General features: G+C 32.6%; 1 protein-coding gene across 1 annotated transcript; it reads left to right on the forward strand.

Moving 5' to 3' along the window:
- Window positions 1-4,728: 4,728 nt before the first annotated feature.
- LOC107066731 (uncharacterized) lies at window positions 4,729-6,973 on the forward strand. Its single transcript, XM_089174920.1, has 2 exons — window positions 4,729-5,466; window positions 5,923-6,973. Exons 1-2 carry the CDS (start codon window positions 5,281-5,283, stop codon window positions 6,811-6,813), a joined length of 1,077 nt encoding a protein of 358 aa, XP_089031046.1. The 5' UTR covers window positions 4,729-5,280; the 3' UTR covers window positions 6,814-6,973.
- The last annotated feature ends 15,205 nt before the right edge of the window (window positions 6,974-22,178 follow it).

Below are 22,178 nucleotides of genomic sequence, written 5' to 3' on the forward strand. Positions count from 1 at the left end.
ACACGAAATGAATATTCAGAAGTTATTAGTCTGTAGTGAAATGTGACGGGGCTCACCCTTCTCTCGAACCACCCTGCCCTCCGCATCGGCATCGAGTCTCTTCCTCGGATTCAACCCCTCGCTACCACCCCCTACAAACCCACCACCTTTCGTATAGATTTCGAGATACATCCTGGCGGAAACACTCGCAAACGAACGAACGAACGAACGAACGAACGAACCGAACGAACCGAACGAAGGAACGTGAAATACGCCCTGTTACTACTACCGGTCGAAGAAGGGGTTGAAGTCTCGATAAAACCTCCAGAGAAGACGTCGGAGGGTGCTTGGAAATCGCGAGAGCTGAACCATGGGAGGAGGATAGGAAAGATCGAGCTGGGAAGTTTCGGAAGTGAGCCACGAGGAAAGAGCTTTATGCATAAGCTAAGAAGCGCTATTGACGGAGTAAAGCGTAAGGAGGGTAAAAAGGGGGGTGAGTTTAAAGGGTGAGAGAGATGCCTGTACTTCGACTTTGGCAACACGTGTGATAAATAAGATCGAGATGACGCCTTAGTTGCATTAAACTAACATTGATGATGTCTTATCCTTATTGAAATAATAATTAGATTATATTTTAGTTTATTAAACACACACACACACAGACAAATATTTATGAATGTGTGTATCTAGTAGTTTTCTTTATTGTATGTAGATGTATGTATACTTTGATTATTTTTCTTGATATTTATTTGAATACTTTTTAAAGGGGGTTGAAATGGATATTGGAAGATAACTCAAAGATATTTTATTCTCTTGTACTTCGAGAACTTCATTGAAAGTTAGGTCATTCTACTATCTTCCTATTTGTCGAGGGTGTCACAAAATTTCCATAGAAATATTATATTTCTATGGGTATTAATCTTAACAGAGAATTTAAGATTTCAATGAGAGATATTTAATGTGAATGAATATTAAACGAAAGAGGATTTGTTTCTATTCAAACGTATATTATATTTTGTTAAATAAGATAGAATTGTTTCTAAATTAATAATAAAAATAATCAATAATTCTATTTAATAATTATTAAAAAATTTCTTACTTTAAGTTCAAACGAAAATCATATTTTATGAAAAAAGAAAGAAAAAAAACACACACACAGATTACAAAACCGAGATGAATGCAAAGGCTTAGATGATTTTTTTGTATACTGAAATGCATTCGAGATTAGACCGAAAAAAAAGATAATAAGGGTAGATTGGGAGGGGGTTAAAGGAAAAAGTAAAAAAAAAAAAAAATAAATAAAAGAAGATACGCAGTTATCAAGTTTCGTCGTCCTCTTTGGTTGGTTTAATAAAAACTTATGGCAATTTTGTTCGAGCATGAAAAGGCCGTCGAACGTCCCACGAGACTTTTCGACACCCAGTACATCACACAGTATTCTTTTTCCTCTCCCCTTCTCTACTACCATCTACTTATATTACGTATACAATATCTGTGTATCGAAGTCGGTTGATCCTGGTTCGTTCTTTTTTCCCTTGGCACGAGGCCCATACATCATACTTTCCTTCTTTATTAAACTCATATTTTTCAAAAAGAAAGAAGAAAAAAGAAAACATTACACTCTCACCTATTCTATCTCGCACCACCAAACTCTAACACCCCTCTTCCACCTTTCTTCTCCTCCTCATCCATCGTTTTCTTATTCTTCATTTTGTTTTGTATGATGAACGAAATAATTCATTTGATTAAATCAATACACGTATTTTGATTTTATTTATTATTCAAAGGGATGACATAATTTTTATTAAATGACACATATTTAGGTTATCTTAAATAATGCAATTAATTTTTGCTTACATTTCAAGTATAATATTTCAAATAAATATAATAATAAAATATTACTTGAAAATTATACCTAAATGCACGACAAATTACAAAATTAATTAACCAAAAAATATATATATATATATATATAAGGGTAGAAAATTATTTAAAAAATATTACCCCTTTCACGATTAGTTTCATCAAAGTATTTTGGTATGAAGATCCATGATAATATTCCATCGGTAAAAAAAAAAGGGGTGGTGTTGGTTAATGTTAAAAACGGTGGATTGGAAGGGAGTAGGAGAGAATATGGGGGTTGTGGGGTGGGGCGGTTAGATGAAAGAGAAAATTTTGCAGAACGAGTTCACCGTCTAGTTGCGTCTGAAGAAGTTTGGCCACTTTCCTTCGACGCGAGCTGTGGAAAGATTGGCTATTTTGTGGGATATAAAGGAACGAAGGAAGCAACCACCACCACCACTAGCATCACCCTTCTTCGACAGTTCTTCTTTCCTACCCCCTTTTCGTAACTCCTCTTCGTTCTTCGAACTACCTTCTCGTGCCGAAACCGCGGCCTGGTTATAAAGCATTCTTCCAGTTTATTAGACGAAGACTCGCGGGCTTGCTTCTCTCCTTTATATTAAGCATGTGCATTATTAATGCTCGGGTATAACCGTAAAATGCTGATGAAAAAAAGTTAGCAGGTCCGCCGCGGGCACTTTTACATTTTTCTCTTTTTTTCTTTCTTTTTTTTTTTCTTTTCTTTTCGCGACGAAGTTAAAGAGAGAGAGAGAGAGAGAGAGAGAGAAAATAGAAAAGGAAAGGAAACAGAAAAAAGGTTGTTCCTTAGAGGATTACTACTACTACTACTACTACTACTACTACTACTAAAACTGTTACTAATACTAGTATTTTTTTTTTTTTTTTGAAGATTTTGACTGGCATGTTATCGAACAACAGTAAAATTAAAACTAACCTTTATTGATTTCCAATTAAATTATTATTAAGAACAATAATACTTGAACAACATTCGAATAAGAACCTTTTCAGAACACACCCCAATACAGATGCATCATCAACAACACGATTGAGATGGGGTAGTTTGGGTATGGGGTTTTGCATTGAATATTTCATATTAAAGATTCTACTTTATCTTTTTGAGTTCGTTTTTTCACGTTCGTTTTATTTTTACATCCCCTTTCCTTTCTTCTTCTCTTTATCATCTTCTTCTTCGTCGTCTTGTGCTTTTTTTCTTATTTTTTGTGTGATTGTCATTGGAAGAGTCGACGGGTATTCGGACTTTCGTTTAGGTACGACTACGGGAAAGAAGAAAATCAATTATTCATTCGAATTGGCCGGGAAAAAAGTCCTAATTATCCGGGGCAAATACAAGCTTAATACGCACAAGTGTGCGCCAAGCAGCAGCAGTAGTAGCAGCAGCAACCCCTCCTCTCCACCCTTACCTCACTGATCTTCCTTCTTTCTGTCTGTCTGTCTGCCTGTCTGTCTGTCCATCTATCTATCTATCTATCTGTCTCACATTCACTCATTCATTTTTATTTTTATTTCTTTTTTTCTTGTCTTTTCTTTTCTTTCTTTTCTGTTTCGTTTCGTTTCGTTTCTCTTTTTCTTTTTCTTTTTCCCTAACTTCAGGAGCACCGATCTTCTCGCGCAGCGACCTTCCATCTTACTACCGTGAATAACCATTTGTATTTCCAATTAGCTTTGCTAATAAGAAGACGGAGGCATTGCCGTAGTTAAAAAAAAATGTATAACCTCATCCAGCCACTGGGGAAATAAAGAAAAAGCGGTGCTCGGTATGACAATACCGACTGCTACTGCTTCTGCTTTTGCTCCTATTGCTGATACTGGTACTGGTGCGTTGGTACTGGTACTGGTACTGGTGCTACTACGGTTGCTGGCTAAGGCACGAGCTAAAAGCTTATACCGAGTGAACTACAATTAAAAATCCTTGCTTGAACCCTCGCTTTAACCCCCATACCTCTTCTTCTTATGCCGTATTAACGACCAAATGAAAATAGAAAGAAAAAAATACTGGGGGACAAATGGTGGAAAAAAAGACCAAACTCACTTCCTCCGAAAAAATAAAAAAAAAAAAAAATAAAAATTATCAAAGACCACACCCATACCAATTCTTTATTATCAAACCTTTTTTCCTTTTTTTTTTTTTTTTATCAAAACTTGTATAATTTATTTATTTTTTGTGTGTGAAATATTTTGAAATTATTCTTATGTTTGATTTTGTTATTTATTTTTTTTTAGTTTTATTAGCTAATATGTGCGGTGTTCTAATAATTATGGGATAAGTTGGTATTTAATTATTTAAGTAAATAATATTATATATTAATTATAATATTATAATAAATATTATAATAAAATTATTTTTGGTATTTAATTAATTAAGTGAATAATAATTATTATAAATAAAATATTATAAAAAATATTGTAATAAAGTTAATTTTGAAGAAAAAACAAATTTGTTAATCATCATAACAAAAATTAAAAAAAAATATATATATATATATATATATATAAAATACTAATTATTATTTTTAAAGAAAAATCCTTAAAACTGAATCATCAATTATTAATAAAAATAAAAATAAAAATACTAAACTTTAAACATAATTGCATTTATTTATATTACATTAATATATAAATCAATATTGAAAATATTGTTGAATCTTTTTTTTTTTGTGTGTGTGAACAGAAAAGAGAATAAAGTAATATTATGTCTGATATATACTATTATAATATACACACAGTATATTCCTCAGTGTATACACATACAAACATATAAACATACATGTATGTACATATACAAACTTACTTATTATATATAGCATAGTGTGTATGTATTGTGTAGACAAAACAGGAACGTGTATATACAGGTATACGAGAGCGTTACAGAAAAAGTAAATAATCTCTTTGATAAATAACCTCATATCAATAAGGACATTGAATTCGGAAAGATCTTTGTTGTCATTTGAAACGAAGGACATCATAAGTCAAGTATGGAATGTCAGTTGATCTTCGTCAGTCGTGTCGATGGGTCTTCTTATATTTCCTATCTTATTTATCACGAATAATAACACTTAACAATATGATTACATTATTATCGGAATAATTATTAAATATTATATTATATTTATTACGTTAAAATATTCATTAAATGGTGCATCATAATTAAAATATATCTTTAAGTGTGTGAATAATAATTAATAGAAAATAACAACAAAAACATAACTTTCAGTTGAAGATTTTTCATCTTTGCATAAAAGTTTTTTCAACAAAAAACGAACGATAGTTTCGGATTCATCAAGGTAACATTTAATTTTTATTAAAAATTATTATTATTATTATTATTATAAATAATTATATTTTTATATATTGTTTTATGTAATAACATAACGTTTACGTTGAATTAAATAGATAAGAAAAAAATATATATTAATTAAGATGAGAGTGAAAACTGTACCGAGACACATGATCGTTCAAAATGACATAGGTGCTACCGCATCAAACACGGAAAATTCTAATACATTGAATAAAAAGGATAACAATAATATTAATAATAATCACCATGAGGAAAAAGTTATTTCTAATAATTCGTTAATAATGAAAGACGTAACAGAATTGAGAGAGGTAGGATTGAAATTTCGTTTGACAGCTATAACACAGGTTTATATTACTTTATACGATTTTAGATTCACCTTATTAAACGTCTATAAATATATATATATATGTAAGGTTATATTGGTGTCCTTTCAATGATATACGTTTATAAGAAACTTGTACACGTTTCACATTATCGATGTAAACGTCCAACTCAAACACATACACACAGGCGTCAATGTTTTTCTACATATTTCATTTTAAGAGACAAAAGTTCAAATTAGTTCGCAAATTTTGACAGTTCTTTCCATCAGTTTAATTTCATTATTTTTTTTTGATTATTGTCAATTATAATTTAATATCTTTTTCTAATTTTTAATATTTAATAATAATATTTGAAGTTGATTTATGTACGTAAAATTAATTGATCTTATTTTTTGGTTGAATTGATTAATTAAAAAAAAAATATATATATATATATTTTAGAAGGAAAAGGAGAAATTTTTCGTGGATGCAGTTGCTGGACCATCGACCTGCAAATGTTTCAAATGGTATACCATAGAAGAATCAAAATCATATCCCATAGACGATAATAAAAATAATTTAGAAGTAATAGATTTATCAATTCGTGATTGTAATCTTCAATCGGTAACCAAAGTTAAAGTTAAAGAAAGTGATATTGTTGAGGAACAGAAAGAAAGTTTGGATAAAAACGTTGACGAATCAACGACGACGTATCATCAATCATCGATAGATCCTGCTGACAAATTGAAAGACACGTTTCTTTATAAAATCATGACAGATCCGACCTTTTTAGAAAATATACAAAAAAATAAGAAACAACAGTTGCAACAACAACAGCAACAAAAACAATTGGAACAACAACAACAACAACAACAACAGAGGCAACAACAATTGCAACCGAAAAAACCAATTTGTCCATTTTGTCATGAGGAATTTTCCAATTATTTAATTTTGAGCGAACACATGGATGGTAAGATTAATTCAGAAACAACAACTACTACTACTACTACTACTACAGAAATAACGTGTTGCGCATGTAAAAGAATATTTTCACGTAAGAAGTATTTGCGTCATCATCAAAAATCACATTTGGAAAAGAACAAATTTACGTGCGACATTTGTACGAAAAAATACACTAGAATGGACAATCTAACGCGTCATAATACGTTTCACGTGAATCCTGATAAGTTTCCATGCACGTCATGTGAAAAGACATTTGCCAGAAAGGATCTTCTTAACAAACATTTGAAGTGTCACGAAAACAAATTACGTTTTTATTGCGAGGATTGTGACAAATATTTCAAAGGTCAAGTTACTTTGGATAATCATAAAAAGTTTCATCACGCTGATTAATTATTATATTAATTATACATTTATAAGATGTTAACTTTTTTCAATGTTTGTTTTCGCGTTATTCATTACAAATCTAATCACATATTTGTCGCACAATATTCTTTTCATTTTTCCATTAATTTTTTTTCTATTTGATTTGTTTCAACGATTTCATCGATCACGAAATCAATTAATTAAAAAAAAAAAAAAAAAATGAGAGAAAAAAAAGAAAAGAAAAGAAAAGTAAACCAATATCGAATTATTCTAAAAAAAAAAAAAACTGTATTCCATCTTTTTATTTATTAAAATAATATAATAATATAATTATTTTATTATTTCAATAAATAAAAATAATTATTCATTTTACTGTCATATATTTTCTTTCAAAATATATGAAAAATAAAAAACCCAAAAAAACAAACAAACACTCCAGTGACAATTTGACCCAACCACCGATTATTATTATTAATAATATTATTTTCTTTTCGACTATATTGTATCAATTGTAATTGTAATTATTTCTTTACTATTAATTGTTATAAATTAATAAGAACAATAGAAAAAAAAAATCAAAAAAAAAAAAAAACAAAAAAAAAATATAGAAGAAAAATCAAACGCCAAGTGAATACGTTGAAATATTTTTCCACTGTGCACACCAAAAATAAAATAACCTCGTTGAAATTGAACAAACGTACACACCCACATCCACACCCACACACAAGCCCACACACATACACATTTATATACATAATATCTTCATGATTTTATGTAATAATTTTTCATCTTTCCATTTCTCCTCATATTTTCTTCATCATTTCTCTGTTACTTGTTTCTCATCCTCATTCTCAAACGTTCAACCACCGTCATAACAATCACCATCACTACCACCCTTATATTCGTAATTTAATACAATTAAGTCGAGCGTTAAAATATCGTTCTTAATTCTCTGACGGGTTACGCTTTGTTTTTCTCTGCGAATTTTTTTCTATTTTTTTATTTTTTGTTTTTTTTTTTTTCTGTTTGTTTGTTAGAGTTTCTACTTTGCGTTGGCTATTTTCCTTCCTACCCTTCATCTTCATCTTCTTCCGTCCGTCCCAACCCCTCAACCAACCATTTGCCCTTCTCTAACTCTTACCTTTTCGTCTCTCGTACCTCACATTTCCTCTCTCCCCCCCCCACCACCTCTCCTCAGGACCCATCTTCTTCCCCTGACCATTCTTTTTTTCACAAATATCTTCTACTTTTCGTTTCACGTTCGTTCGTTTTCTTTCTTTTTACCACCGGCCCCCACCTTACCCCCTCATCACTGCCTCCTACTCTCCTCCCACCGTTTTTTTTTTGTACCACTTCTCCTCTCACCATTTTTTCATCTTTCCTTTTTTTAATTCTTTATTTTCTGGTGCTCTTTCGAATTATAAAATATGATTCATTTTTATATAAACAACACTCGTACGTTTCCTACGCGAGTTGCGAGTTTACCACTGTCTCTATCTCTTTTTCTTTCTTTCTTTCTTTCTTTCTTTCACTTCTTTCTTTCATTTCTTTCTATCTTTATTCCTCTTATAAAAATTCTAATTAATTACATGGAATCCTGTAAACGACGAAGCCAAGTAAAAAAAGAAATCTACCCCTTTTCCCATTTCCCCTTCTCTTCTCCTCTCTCTCCCCTTCCCCCTTCTCCCCTCCTCTTCCAAACCCTTTTCTCTCTCTCTCTCTTCTTTTCTCATTCTATTTTTTTTTTTTTTTGGTAACCTCGTCTGGTATAATTCTTGTGGTGTTTTTTTTTGTTTTTGTTTGTTTCGTTTTCTCCCCATAGTTTTTCTTTTCCGCGTTTTTTTATTTTTTTGTCTCGTTTCTTCTTTCTACTTTTCTTTTTGAATTTTTTTTATTTTTTTTTTTATTTATTTTTTTTTTTTTAAACAATCTGACGAGTAAGAACAACAAAAAAATTTGAAGAAAAGGAAAATCATCATCGAGTAAGAAACTTTGAGATTTGTTTATTTCTACGTAACAGATAGAAAACAAAATCTCTTTGGCATGTGTAAAAAGAATATACAACGGTTGACGACGAAATATATATTTACAGAAAAAATAAGATAATAAAAAAAAACTAAAAAAAAAAAAAAAAAAAAAACTAAAAAGAAGAAGAAGAAGAAGAAGAAGAAGAAGTTGGCAAGGAAAGGACTGAGGTGGAGAAGAAGAAAAACTCGTTTGAAAGTTTCATCGAGCTTTTCGCGTGACGTTTATATTTTATTTTATTTTTTTTTCTTTCTTTCTTTCTTTCTTTTCTCCCCTCCCCTCCCCCTTCTCCCCACCCACACCTTAGTTCGTTCTTTCCTTTTCTCAAAGATTTCTTTTTTTTTTGTATTTTGTTTGAAACATATAAATGTATAGGTACACGTACATATACACATACGTAAATATATCGTCCCCCCTTTTCATCCTACTTTTCCATTGGAATCACACACACACACACACACGACCATACATACACATACACGTTTATATACACGTAAATTTCTCGTGTTCATACACGTGTTATACATATTTGTATTCATGTATGTAATCGTGCATGTATAGAAATATAGATAGGAGTTAGAGTTAGGTTTGGATTGGGGTGGGTTAGATGTTGGGGTTTTTGTTGAGGTGGGGATACATTTCTATGGGTAGAGGATTTGAGTATGGGAACTTCAACCAAAAATTTAGCAAAGTTTTGAGAAACGTTTCAGTCATGATGGGATGAGAGATTCCGCGGTTCCTTTGCATTGCGGAAAGCACCCACCACCCTAAAGACTTCTTGCTTTTTGGATTCCTACCATCAATTTACTTTTTTCTACGTGTCTCTTTTTTCATTATTTATCATTCAAACCATTCTTCTTTTTCTATTATTTTATTTATTTATTTATTTATTTATTTATTTAATTTGTTTGAAAAATAAAACTTTGAACAAGGGGTTGATATTTTAATGTTGGTTGACAAGTATGGGGAATTTTCTAAATGTAATTAAAAAATTAAATATAAATATAAAAAATTTAACAAATAAAATGTAACACACAAACACACACACACACACACACCTGAACATTTGTGTATATGTAAAAATGATAAATAAATGATAAAAAATAAATTATGGGAAATGGGTGAAAAATAAATCAAATAAAAGAAAATACAAAAAATAGAAGAAATGACTCGACAATTCTAACAAGAGTTAAACCTCCCATGTCGACAGGGTCACAACCATAACCAACCCCTTAGTCTATTCCCCGTACGTCACGGGACTCTAAGGAGAGGTACTTGTTAGATTTTTTTCGTTCGGCGAACGCAAAGTAAGCATGAAAACAAACGTTATGACTTAACGGTCGAGACGAGAGGGTTTGGTGGTACGGATGATGAACGTGTTGAGTATAAAGTTAGTACGAAATTATATTTATATATAAATACATATATGTATATATGTGTAAAGTAATAGAGTGGTAGTAGGTCGCAGGTTGTGTTTTTTATGTATTCCAGTTATACGCGTGTAACGTAACTACTCTCACTGAGCTTTACTCCATGTTTACTTTTACTTGGTAAAAAAATCTGGAATCGTTGCTAAACTGTGTATGTGTATGTGTATTAGTATGTGTGTAAGAATTTGATGGTGTGCGAAAGACCACGGGAAAGTATAGGAATGCGTTTTGCCGAGTTGTGCTTTACCCGACTGAGTTTTCCATCGTGAGAAGAGCCCGAACCGAGCTTTTGCAAAGAAAAAAAAAAATAAAGGAAGAAAAGAAAAAAAAAACACATACACACACGCACACACACACATACAAAAAGAAAAAGAATGAAAGAAAAATAAGAGAATGAGAAATAGAAAGAGACTAGGTGCTCGTAGTGAACCTGGTCCAGGGGGTGTACAGGAGGATTACGAGAGAACAAGGGATGAGGAGTAGGAGGATGCAGAAGAAGAGTGGGATTGTTGGGGGGAGTTTTGGATAAGGGTGGGTGGTGGTTGGTTGGTCTCGACGACGACGACGACTACGACGATTACGACGACGTTGGTAGACGACGCAGACTATGACGACAACAACTGACGGGGTTAAAAGGCACTTCTAATGGTATTGTGAGCGTTCAAACAAACACGCGGAATGCTTAGTAGTTTTTTAAAAACTGTGGGAAACTCCGCGCTTTACCTAAACCCTTCTTCTTCTTCTTCTTCTTCTTCATCTTTCTTTCTTTCTTTCATTTTCTTTTTCTTTTACTCTTTAACCTCTTCTCTTTCTCTCTCTCTTTTTGTTTTCTGTAAATCTGTCTTCGTCTCTATCTTTTCTTTTTTTCGTCTTCCCCGACACAACCTAGCCACTTTCTTTACTTATATTTATTTTTCGTTTATAGTCTGTCTCTCTTTCTCTCTCTCTCTCTCCCTTTTTATATGTTTTTTTTTTTTTTTTTTTTATTCTTTTTTAACGTCTCGCACTTTCTGTCCAATTTATGATTCATTTATTTTAAAAAATATTTTTTCTTTTTTAACATATTAATTATTTACTTAATATCTTGAACCAATACATTTTCTTTCTTGTATACTTCAACCATTTCTTTTTGACTTTAGTCAAAGAAAGAAAGAAAGAAAAAAAAAAAAGAAGAATACAACAACCCCCGTTTCCCATGAAGTGGGTGGGTGAAAGAAGTCTTTGTGTTTTCTATATCAAATATTTATTTTCTTAAATAACGCAGAGTATTCCTACTGTAAAGGGGGAGGGGGACGAATCCGCGAGTATTCTTTTCCCTTAATAAATTATCAACGATTATTGGCCGCATTTGCTTCCATCTTTTTCTTTCATTCATTTCGACATTTCTTACAAACTCATCCCTTACTACCATTCCCATCTTCGCTTTTCTCTTCTTTTACCCCCACAACAAGCAACTCTTATCTCTTCGATCTTCCATCTTCATTCTCATTCTTTTTCGTATCTTTCTCTTTAGCCCCTCCCCCCAAAACAACCCCTCTTGTTTTATTTCTTTTTTTTTTTTTTAAAGAAACCAAGTAGTCGAGCAGAAATCATCCACTTATTTTCACGATGTTTTTGTATATGTTAGAAATTATTTAAAATTTTCTAATTTAATATTTCTTTTATTAATTATATTAATTAACCCTTAACGCTCTTAGTGTGCATCTTAGGCACCATCAACGAGCAGAGTTCTACTCCAAGGGTGCCTCTCAGGCACCATCGACGTACGGCGCTTTATTTCAATTGTACAACAAGTTGGAGTTGCCGGTAGATAATCACAAATTAATATCGGAGCGTTAAGGGTTAATATAATATATTAATAATTTAATAAATTAAAAATATATACTATTGTTTTTGCAATTGTTACAATAATTATTTATAATTGATTCAAATTTCTTAGAACATTTAAAATTCCACTAAAATTCTCTAACATTTTATTGCATCATTACAATTATTAATTAACATTTTAAAGAATTAAAAAGTAACATTATCAAAATATAAAAGAAAACAATATAAATAAATTTAATTAATAAATAATCAAATACTCAATTTCAATTGGCGTATATATCAGCCATTCTTTGTTACCCAAAAGAAAAAAAGAAAATAAGAAAAAAGAACGAAGGGATCGAGATAAAGACGAAACAAGGGATTAAAGAAAGAAAGAAAGAAAGAAAGAAAGAATGAAAGAAAGAGAGACAAGGATAGAACGATATAAACGGGGGATGAAGGAGAATAAAGAGTGGTGGAGAGAAGGGAAGAGGGGTGGAAAGAGATCACGAGTAAAAAGTGTCGAGGGAGGGTTCGTATAGTCGGCGTGGAGAAACGTTTAAAGGAGTAGACTGGGGTGTAGGGTGGGGTAGATGGGGTGGTAGAGGGAGGGTGCCGACTCATTGGCCGTGAAATATGGGGTAAAAGGTTCGATAATTGATTACACAGATTTTTTATGCCGCAAGAAGCCTTAATTCTTTCCAACGTAGAAAAAGAAAGAAAGATAGAGAAAGAGAGAGAGAGAGAGAAAGAGAGATAAAACCTACCCTTCGGTGGATAATTCCAGGGTTGAGTTGAGCCAAAGGACGAAGACGAGTTTGGAATATCGAGTTCGGATATTTTGTGTTTCTTTTTTTAAAAGATGAAACCATTTTCCTTCTATTTAAACGTCAACTTTATCTTTCTTTTTTTAATTCACCCTCGCAATACTAAGATTAAATTAAGAATTATAATTTATATTAATGTTAAATCGTCATTGGTTAAAATAATTGAGTAGAAAACATCTTAACAAAGGTATTTAAATAAAAATATGGGGGTGTTATTCGAAATGTATAGTAGAAAAAAAATAAAAATGAGAGAGAAAGAGAGACAGATAGATGTGAACAATAGGTCAACCTTTGCAATACTAGGATTAAATTAAAAATTATAATTCATATTAATGTTAAATCATCATTGTTTACAAATAATTAAATAGAAAACAGCTTAACAAAGGTATCTAAATAGAAATATGGGGGTGTTATTCAAAAGTACAGCGAAATAAAAATAAAATGAGAGAGAGAGAGCGAGATAGATAGAAGATGCGAATAAAACAGGGTTGCATCAGGGTGAAAAATAATAGTCGAATGCACGTAGACCAAAGTATAAGAGTAGTGTGGGGGTGTTACTAAAGGTTGTGAGGCAAGAGAAGGGGTGTTTGGAAGGGCCAATAAAAGGGGACAATACCACGTAGTGCAGAAAAATCGAAAGGAGGCATCGAATATTTTCTGTATGAAGAAACACGGATCCTAATATTAATTTTTATCGAGACCGAAAGGCAGAACGTGATAAAAAGAGAGAGAGAGAGGAGAAATATCAGAAGGGTGAAGAGAGGGGTTGTAGTCGAAAAACAGCGTTCATATAGGGCGTGGGGTGGGGGTTTAGTGACGCGGGTTCGAAAAGAAGAGGGAGAGAAATACGAGATAGAGAGGAGAATGGTATATTGATTAAAATGTGGAACGGCGGGAGGTGAGGAACGCTTTGTTTCATCGTCAAAAAAAAAAAAAGAAAAAAGAAAATATAAAAGGAAAGAAAAAAGGAAGCATAGGAAAAATAATAATAATAGTAATAATAATAAAAAAAAAGGGATAGGAATAAAGAAAAAAATCATTCTCGCGCTAATTTGAAAATATTGGACGAACCCCTTTCCACCCCTTCGTTGCTCGAGACTCTTGTGTGTGTGTGTGTGTGTGTGTGTGTGTGTGTGTGTGTGTGTGTTAGGCAAAAAATTAAAAAAAGAAAATGATAAAAAGGGTATCGAAAAGAACTTGATAGGACAAAGAAGGAAACAATGTTGTTAAAGAAATAAACATTAAAAAATAACTTTATAAATTAAAGGTTTTATTTAATTATTAGGTTTATATAATTATGTATTTAGTTATCAATTAATTTTTATTATGCTTATTGTTATGTATGAACAAAATAATAATATTAATAATATAATAACATATAGTAATTATAAGTTAATAAAACATTAACTGGAACGTTAATAAAAAAAATAGAAAAAAATATTATTTATAATAATATACCTATAAAATTTGTCAAATAAGTAAAAGGGTGATTGGGTGAAGGTTAGATTTATTTAAAAGTTACGTATGAGGAATAAAAAATAAAAATAAAAAATAAAACGACGGTGCTGATACCGATAGGTGGTCGTAACCTTTGTTTTTCAACTAATTAAATTGCTCGTTCTCTCCCTGCGCAATCAGTTGGATCGTCGCGGCGCGTTCCAGCCCTTCTTTGCCCTTCCGATCCCTTGGTGAGTAGACCACATCGTTGTTTGAACTTTTTCTTTCTCTCTCTTTCTCTCTTTCTCGTATTTCTTTTTTTTCCTCTTTCTTTTTCTGCGAGGGTGTTACTCTTTTCTCACTCCCAGTTAAGGGGGTCGGTCGTTCGAAGGGTGTCGGCATCGATTCTCACTACATGTGCTAATTAATTGGTAACGAATGAGCTACTGAATTCCACTTACGATACTTTCCGATTGCTAATTAGAAACTTTTTTTTTTATCTAATGACTGTTATATAATCGAAAACTATTTATCTTTATTTGTAACAAATACAAAATATCACCGTCAGTGTATTCTCGAAGATATTCAACAGCAAATAAGATAAACAGAAAGAGAGAGAGAGAGAGAGAGAGAAAGAAAATGAGTTAAGTAAAGTTAGGTTCATAAAGACGCAATGAATCGGCAATCGTTGGATGAGTGGATTCTTCCGGTCACCCACCAACGTTCAATAAGCATGTGTGTATGTATTAACAACGACGTGTTGCGGCCGTCAGTTTAGACGATGATTTAGTGGATGCATTGATTGGGTCGATCAGAGGCCATATCATCTCGTTTATAACCTTCCATCATCGGTGCCACTATTTATAGACCGTCTCGCGAGCATTTCTACGCGTTTGACGATGATCGAATCAATTTTCGTGATCGTACTTATCAACCGTACTAGCAAACATGATGTATTCTTTTAAATTTAACATACTCAATGATAGTGTTAATATCTATTACATGTATTATATCTATATGTATTATATAATCGAACGATATTGAATAGGATTGAATGATTACTCTATTACTGATTTAAATATAGAAACTTTGAGTATATTTAGGAATGATTTAAGTGAAAATATTTTATTTAGAATGTATTGAATTTGTGTTGTTGCAATATATTTATTATATTATATGATAAATATTAAATATATATTTATTGTGTTATTATAATATAATAATTATATAATGTAATAGTATCCATTATCTATAATATATAATTACTATATATAATTAACTATAATATAATAATATATATTTTATATTAAATAAGAGTAGAGTGTTGTAATATTTTTTTTTACAATTTTGTTGAAAAAACAACATTGCCAATAAAAACAGAGCCAATAAAATTCAGAACAATTTCAACATATTATAAATAATTCTTTTATTTAATATTTAAACAAAACACTTTAAAATCGATGTCATAATTGGGATCAATCCCTGATTAGAAGAAACAAAAAAAAGATATTAGAAATAGAAGGGAAGTTTAAGATGTTATAAGATGGTTGGTAGGAAAGGTAATGCAGGACGTGAACGGACAGAGGGGTGACATTAATTCTCATAACATTTTACGAGGCTGGTATCTGACCTGTGTCAAGTCTTTCCAACACCCTGGAGCACAGTTTAGGAGTCATAACTTCCAATCACCCTAAGGCATGCAGTCGCAGCCAATTCTACCTAGTATATTCCCTTACACCCGGTATACTATACTACTCTATTCTACTATTCTTCTTTTCTCTTTGACGAAAAGAACATTTCTTCTGTTCCAGTTTTTTCCAGTATTCTTAAACCTCATTACAGTGTCCAACAAATCACGATGAATTTTTCTAATTAAAAACAGAAATTGTGTGTGTGTGTCTTCATTATCTTTCTATTTATTTTTTTTTTTAACAAATTGTAATACTTAAACAATTTTATTAATCATCTCTCTCTCATCATTTTATATATTATACAGTAAATTTTAGCAACCTTAAAATGATAGCCCAATTACACAAGTTTTTCATAGAAACATTTGATCATTGATAATATTTTGTTTTAAAATAAAATGAATCGATGTTTCGTAATATGCAAGCACACACAAGCACACATATGTGCACATCCCCAACCCCCTTTTTCTCTCACTCACGCTCTTGGTATAATAAAAAAGAAAGAAACAGAAAATAAAAAGAGACACAGATAGGGAACATTGCTGAACGTGCCTCGTTAAGAGAAATGATGGAAGGAAGAACATGTGAGGAGGAGGGAGGTGAGTGAAACGAAAGAAGACAAGAAAGAGAAGAGAAGAGAAGAGAAGAAAAAAAAACTAGAAAAAAAGAAGAGTTTAGGGGGGGGGGTGAGTGGAGCGTCATCGTTAAATCGTAGCAGAAAATATCGTCGTTCAATTTTACTTGGCACGTATTAAAAAAGAAAAAAGAAATAATTCCTCAATTGCATCGTCGTGACGATGACGATTACGATGACGATGACGATGACGATGAACGAGATCGACGGCGTGGCGGAGAATTTTTTTTGATCTCGGCAAAGAATTCATTAAGTATTACGGCACGCGGTTAGGTATTAATACGCGAAAGGGCTGTCGGGTTGGATTCGTGAGAGTGAGTGAGAAAGAGAGAGAGAGAGGAAGGGAGGATAGAAGTGGAAAACGCAGTGCACGTTTTGTGCTCGGCTAAGCACGAGGCAGGGTGCGTTGGAGAGGCAGGTGAAGGAGGTGGATCTCTTTTCTCAGCCACCCCTTTTTTTTAACCCCTCTACCTTCTACCATCCCTTTTCCTGTTCTCCCTTCCACGCCAGAAGCACGGCTTTACTTGCTTATACCTTTTTATTTCTCTCTCTCTCTCTCTTTCTTTTTGTTTCTTTTCCATTTTTGATATTATTTTATAAATTCTTATCAATAAGTCTTTGAACGTTTTGTCATAGTGTATTATAAAAATGATGTAAATTCAAGAAAATGTAATATCCCATAAGTTGTAAACCCAACAGTGGTATTGACAGTTAGTTTTAAAGAGAAAATGTTGATAAGAGTTGTATGGGGTGGTGGTGAGAAAGCTTTTCTTCAGTTAGAACTTTGAAGATGAACGAAAATGAGGGAATGAGAGTTGTGGGGAAGGTTGTGGGGGTTGTTGGGGTGTTACTCAGAAAATGTTCACCGGACGACGATAGAGATCGGATAGAAAATAGGAGAAGAAGCTTGGGAGAGAGAGTAAAGAGAGACGTTCGCGTTGTTTGAGTGCATTTGGCCATCAAATAACATCGGCAGCGCCTATAACCGGCTTACGTACCGACATAAAGTCGGCTTGGCCCTTTTCCTTCCTTTATTTCTTGCTTCCTTCCTTACTAACTTTCTTCCTTGCTTCTTTTCATCCTCACCTTTCATTCTATCTTCTCCTTTCTATTTAACCTCTTGGTCTATTCTTGTTTCTCTTGAACATCGGCCATCTCGAAACCACTAACTCGTGATCAGAGCACCTAACCACCGTCGAACTACCCCGTGGTATTATCAGGAGTTGCGGCTCTTGGGGCGGCTTAAGCTCGCGATATCAGTTGATTGGGTCTTGTGAAGTACTATCCTTGGGAAAAGTAAAAGCTCCCGAAAGCTTTTTCTTTTTTTTCTCTTTTTTTTTTGTTGCTGCTTTATTTTTTGTTTCTTTAGTAAACTAGTGAACTGTGATGGGAAGTACTATTTTTTTCTAATAAATACTTTAGGGTTTCTTTTTTATATCCTTCTATGTGATAGGTTGCTTAAATTTAACTCGAATAATGTTTATAGTATTTTGTTTTAAAAAATAATTATATAAGATATTAAATTCACTTATATTGTAACACCAGTTGATATTAATGTTGTGTTGGTTGATTAGGAAATGTCATTTATTTAAGATGTAATATTTGTAATTAAGCTTTTGCCGTCCCAAAACTGTTAGATACTTTTCCGGATTAAACGGAAGATACGATACGATACGATACGATACGTTCCAAGCTTGCGGCTAGCTTACAGATAGCAGAGAAACGATCGCAGTTCGGTGTTGGGTGAGGGTTGTAGTGAACCAATAACTTGCCAATATCGGCATTACTGGGGTACTCAACGCAATATAAACGTTTATGACCCAATGTGCGTCCGGTCGTGGCCCTAACTGTGCGACTTCGTGTTCCATTCACTGCTTTTCTCGAACAGAGGCTCTCAATTTATTTTTATATAACAATTTTATTTCTAACTAAACAATTCCCAGTCTTATTTTCAACAATAAAAACAAATTAGACTTCAGAAAAATGATTACAAATCTTAAGAATAATTTATGCATTTCTTTTTTTGTAGAAATGTAAATGATTGCAATTTTATTTTTATTTCGTTGCATTTTTATGCAACAAGTTGATTGGTTAGATTAATAAATTGTAATTGAAGTTGAAAATAATTGTTCGAATGAGATTAGAGATTTTTGTGGATAATAAATTTGGAATGGTTGATTGAGAACTACTGTCAGAAAAGTATCTACTATAAGACATGAAATGAAAGAAGGGTGAACATCGGTAGCCAAAAAATGAGAGAGAGAGAAACAGAGAGACGAAAAGAGACGATCTTTATTTGTATGCTTTTTTTTTTCGATTACATCGTTTTACCAGTAGACCTGTATAAAAACCTTGTTTCTACGATACAAAATCCCTTAAACTCTGTCCCCATTTTATTATTACCAATCAAATTGTCAAATAACAATTCGTTGATGTACAAATTAATTGTACACAAAATGTAATACAAAATAAGAAATATTTGGATAAAATTGAAGAAACTTTAAGAAATATTTGTAACAATACAGGATGTAACAAATAATTCCAATAATTATTTTTCCAACTAATATTGTCGCAAATATTTGAAATACAATACACGGTGTAACAAATAATTCCAATAAGTATTTTTCCAATAATCAAGCCACCAATGTTCATTACGTAGAAGAAAAGGTAAAAAAAAAAAAAAAAAATAAAAAAAGAAAAGAAATAAGATCAAAAAAGAAAGGAAACAGTAGAAGAAGGGTGACGCGTATTCTATGTGTCCGTAGTACTTAATGTTTCTCTATCTATAGCGTTCAGGACAGGACAGGGCTAGGATATTGTTATATACGACATTGTGGAGGACCCAAGGGCCAAGATGGAGAAAACCAAAAGGAGTGAGTGAGTGGAGAATACCTAGAATGTGGAGAAGGAGGAGAAGGAGGAGGAGGAGGAGAGATATCGTCGACCACCAATTACCACCCGACCAAGAGTTATTGAAAAGATCTTCCCATGGGAGATGGGAACCCGAATGTCCGAGAGAAATTCGTCCACACGTTTTCCTACTTCTAATGAACACTGATTACCGTTTGCCGGATTCTCTTCGATGATTAGCTTTACCTATTCCGAACTCCTATATGTTTTCATCAAACTTATCAATTATTTTTAATTAATGTTCTTTTATAGAAAATGTTTCACTTTATAGATCACATACTTTCTCAGGAATCATTTTAAAGTTGTCTTATATTAAGAACAAATGTATAAATGCATGTATACAAAACCTTGCATTACTCGTCAGAAATAAAACCCCAAATATCAATGTAAGCTTAGCCAAAAGTTTTCTGAAAAAAATAACAATCTTTAAAAAAAAATACCCAGCTACCCAATAAAAAATCCCCTACACCCGAATTACACAATCACAATCAGTTTCTATTAAAATCTAAATCAAATACGAAATACTAATCGACGTTAAAATTAAAATATTAATAAAATACCATAATTAATAATAAAAAGAACAAAAATATATATATATATATATATATATATATATATATAAAATAGTGGTTTAGATCAAGTTAATAAAGTGAAGAGGTTCCTGGAAGAAATCTTTCTTCTCCTAAGGTCGTTGCTTTATCCAGTAAACGACATAATTCGCTAACACCTCTAACTCCTGATATAACAGAGTATTAGTTTTGATGCTGTCTCTTGTCCTCTCTCATTCACTCTCTCTCTCTCTCTTTCCTGTTTCCTTTAGAGCATCACCAAACGATCCCTTCTTCCTTCCAACCCCTCTTTACACGATCGACGCAGGAGGGTTTTGGATATATACACCTATCTCTCTCTCTCTCTCTCTCTCTTGCTATCTGTTTATTTCTCTTTCTCTTTCTATCTAAAGGTTCGTAGAGAAACTCGTAGCGAAACACGTCCCTCTTTACCAATTTTCCTCCTCAAAGCTCCATCGTCTTTGATCAGGTCTCGCTACACACCCCTATTATGTCGCCAACGTCGATCCCTGGTGCAACATCTATCTTTCCATGTGTATATATTTATATACATAGAATGCATGTGCATGTGTAGATGGATATTTGTATTTATGTGTATCGTTACGTAGAAAGAGAATCAAGAGAATCTTTTATCTATTTTAGAAAATTTTATAAAAAGATTTATAGGTTTAAATAAAAGGGATTCTATTTATATGAATATTTTTTTTCTATTTTGTATTAGAAATACATTTCTAAATAGATTAACAATATTTGGTGTATTTAACTATACCATTTTATTATTCTATCTATTTTAATATTTTTGTAATTTGAGGTTTTGTAACATGCACGTGTATTATATTTGGTAAAATTTAAATTAGGGTTTTGTATTAGAAATAAATTTGTAAATATTGTAGATTGACATTTTGTATAATGTAACTATATCCTTTTACTATAGTATGTATTTTAATATTTTTTTCATTTGAAGTTTCGTAACGTGTACAAGTAGCATACTTAATATAATTGAAATTAGGGAGCTCGTATTTTACATAATTATATAAAACATTATTTTTATCAGAAATATATTATTACTAATTACGATTCAAAGTTATCATAATGTTGATTATGATAGAATCTGAATGAAAGGAATGAGACAGATGAACATCAATTATTCTTTCTTCTAGATTATGTTTCGTACGATCAGTAAAGATCCTTCACCCTGTGTGACGTGACGTTGCCATCAATTTCTTCCCACACCCTGAATCAACCACCCTCTCTTCTTTCTCTCTTTGTCCGTAGAATATTAGAGAAATAAAGAAAGATAGAAGAAAGTCTGGAAAATCTGCTACGTCTCATCGATGGTAATGCCCTCCTTTTACGATCATCATATTTATAAACGTAACCCAGCCATCGTTTTCCCCTTCGTATATTCGCTCGGTTGATGAAAGGATCTCGTTAATTGGGAATACTGATGGCAGAGCGCTAGGATCGATCCTTTTCCCGGGTTCTCTTCCTTTCCTGAACCCAACCCAACCCACCCCCCTAACCCCCATACTCACAATATTCCCTTCCTCCTTCTCCTTCTTCTTCTTCTTCTTCTTCTTCTTCTTCTTTCTGTCCTCTTTCAATCCTCTCTTGCAATCCTCGTTCGTTTCCCATCGTTGCTGAAAAGCTATCCTCGTCTTTCAAATTCAGTCACTCCATAGTCAGCCCTTTCGTCCTTCTTCCTTCTTCCTTATTCCTCTTTTATAGTAAACGAGTGAGTGTGAGTGTAAGAGAGAGAGAGAGAGAGAGAGGGAGTGAGAGATAGGACCAAGCACGCGAGATCACCACGCCGGATAAGACCCGTGGGATCCCGTCAAAGGGAGCTTATATTTATGAGACTTTCGGCAAACAAATGGATAAATCTAATATCTTCGAGGCGAAAAGGCGAAGCTTCTTGAGATACCCTAACCATTTTCTACCAGAATCTTATACTACTACTGAAAAAGGGATTTTACTTATTCTTTACGTTTACCTGTAACTTGGACTTCTTAGATACGTTTCTATGTATGTGTGTTCTTAAGCATCATTCTATCCTTTACTTCCTT

The sequence above is a fragment of the Polistes dominula genome, unplaced genomic scaffold (assembly GCF_049000335.1).
Source record: "Polistes dominula isolate Pdom_NZ unplaced genomic scaffold, Pdom_raw_medaka contig_78, whole genome shotgun sequence".
NCBI classification, from domain to species: domain Eukaryota; kingdom Metazoa; phylum Arthropoda; class Insecta; order Hymenoptera; family Vespidae; genus Polistes; species Polistes dominula.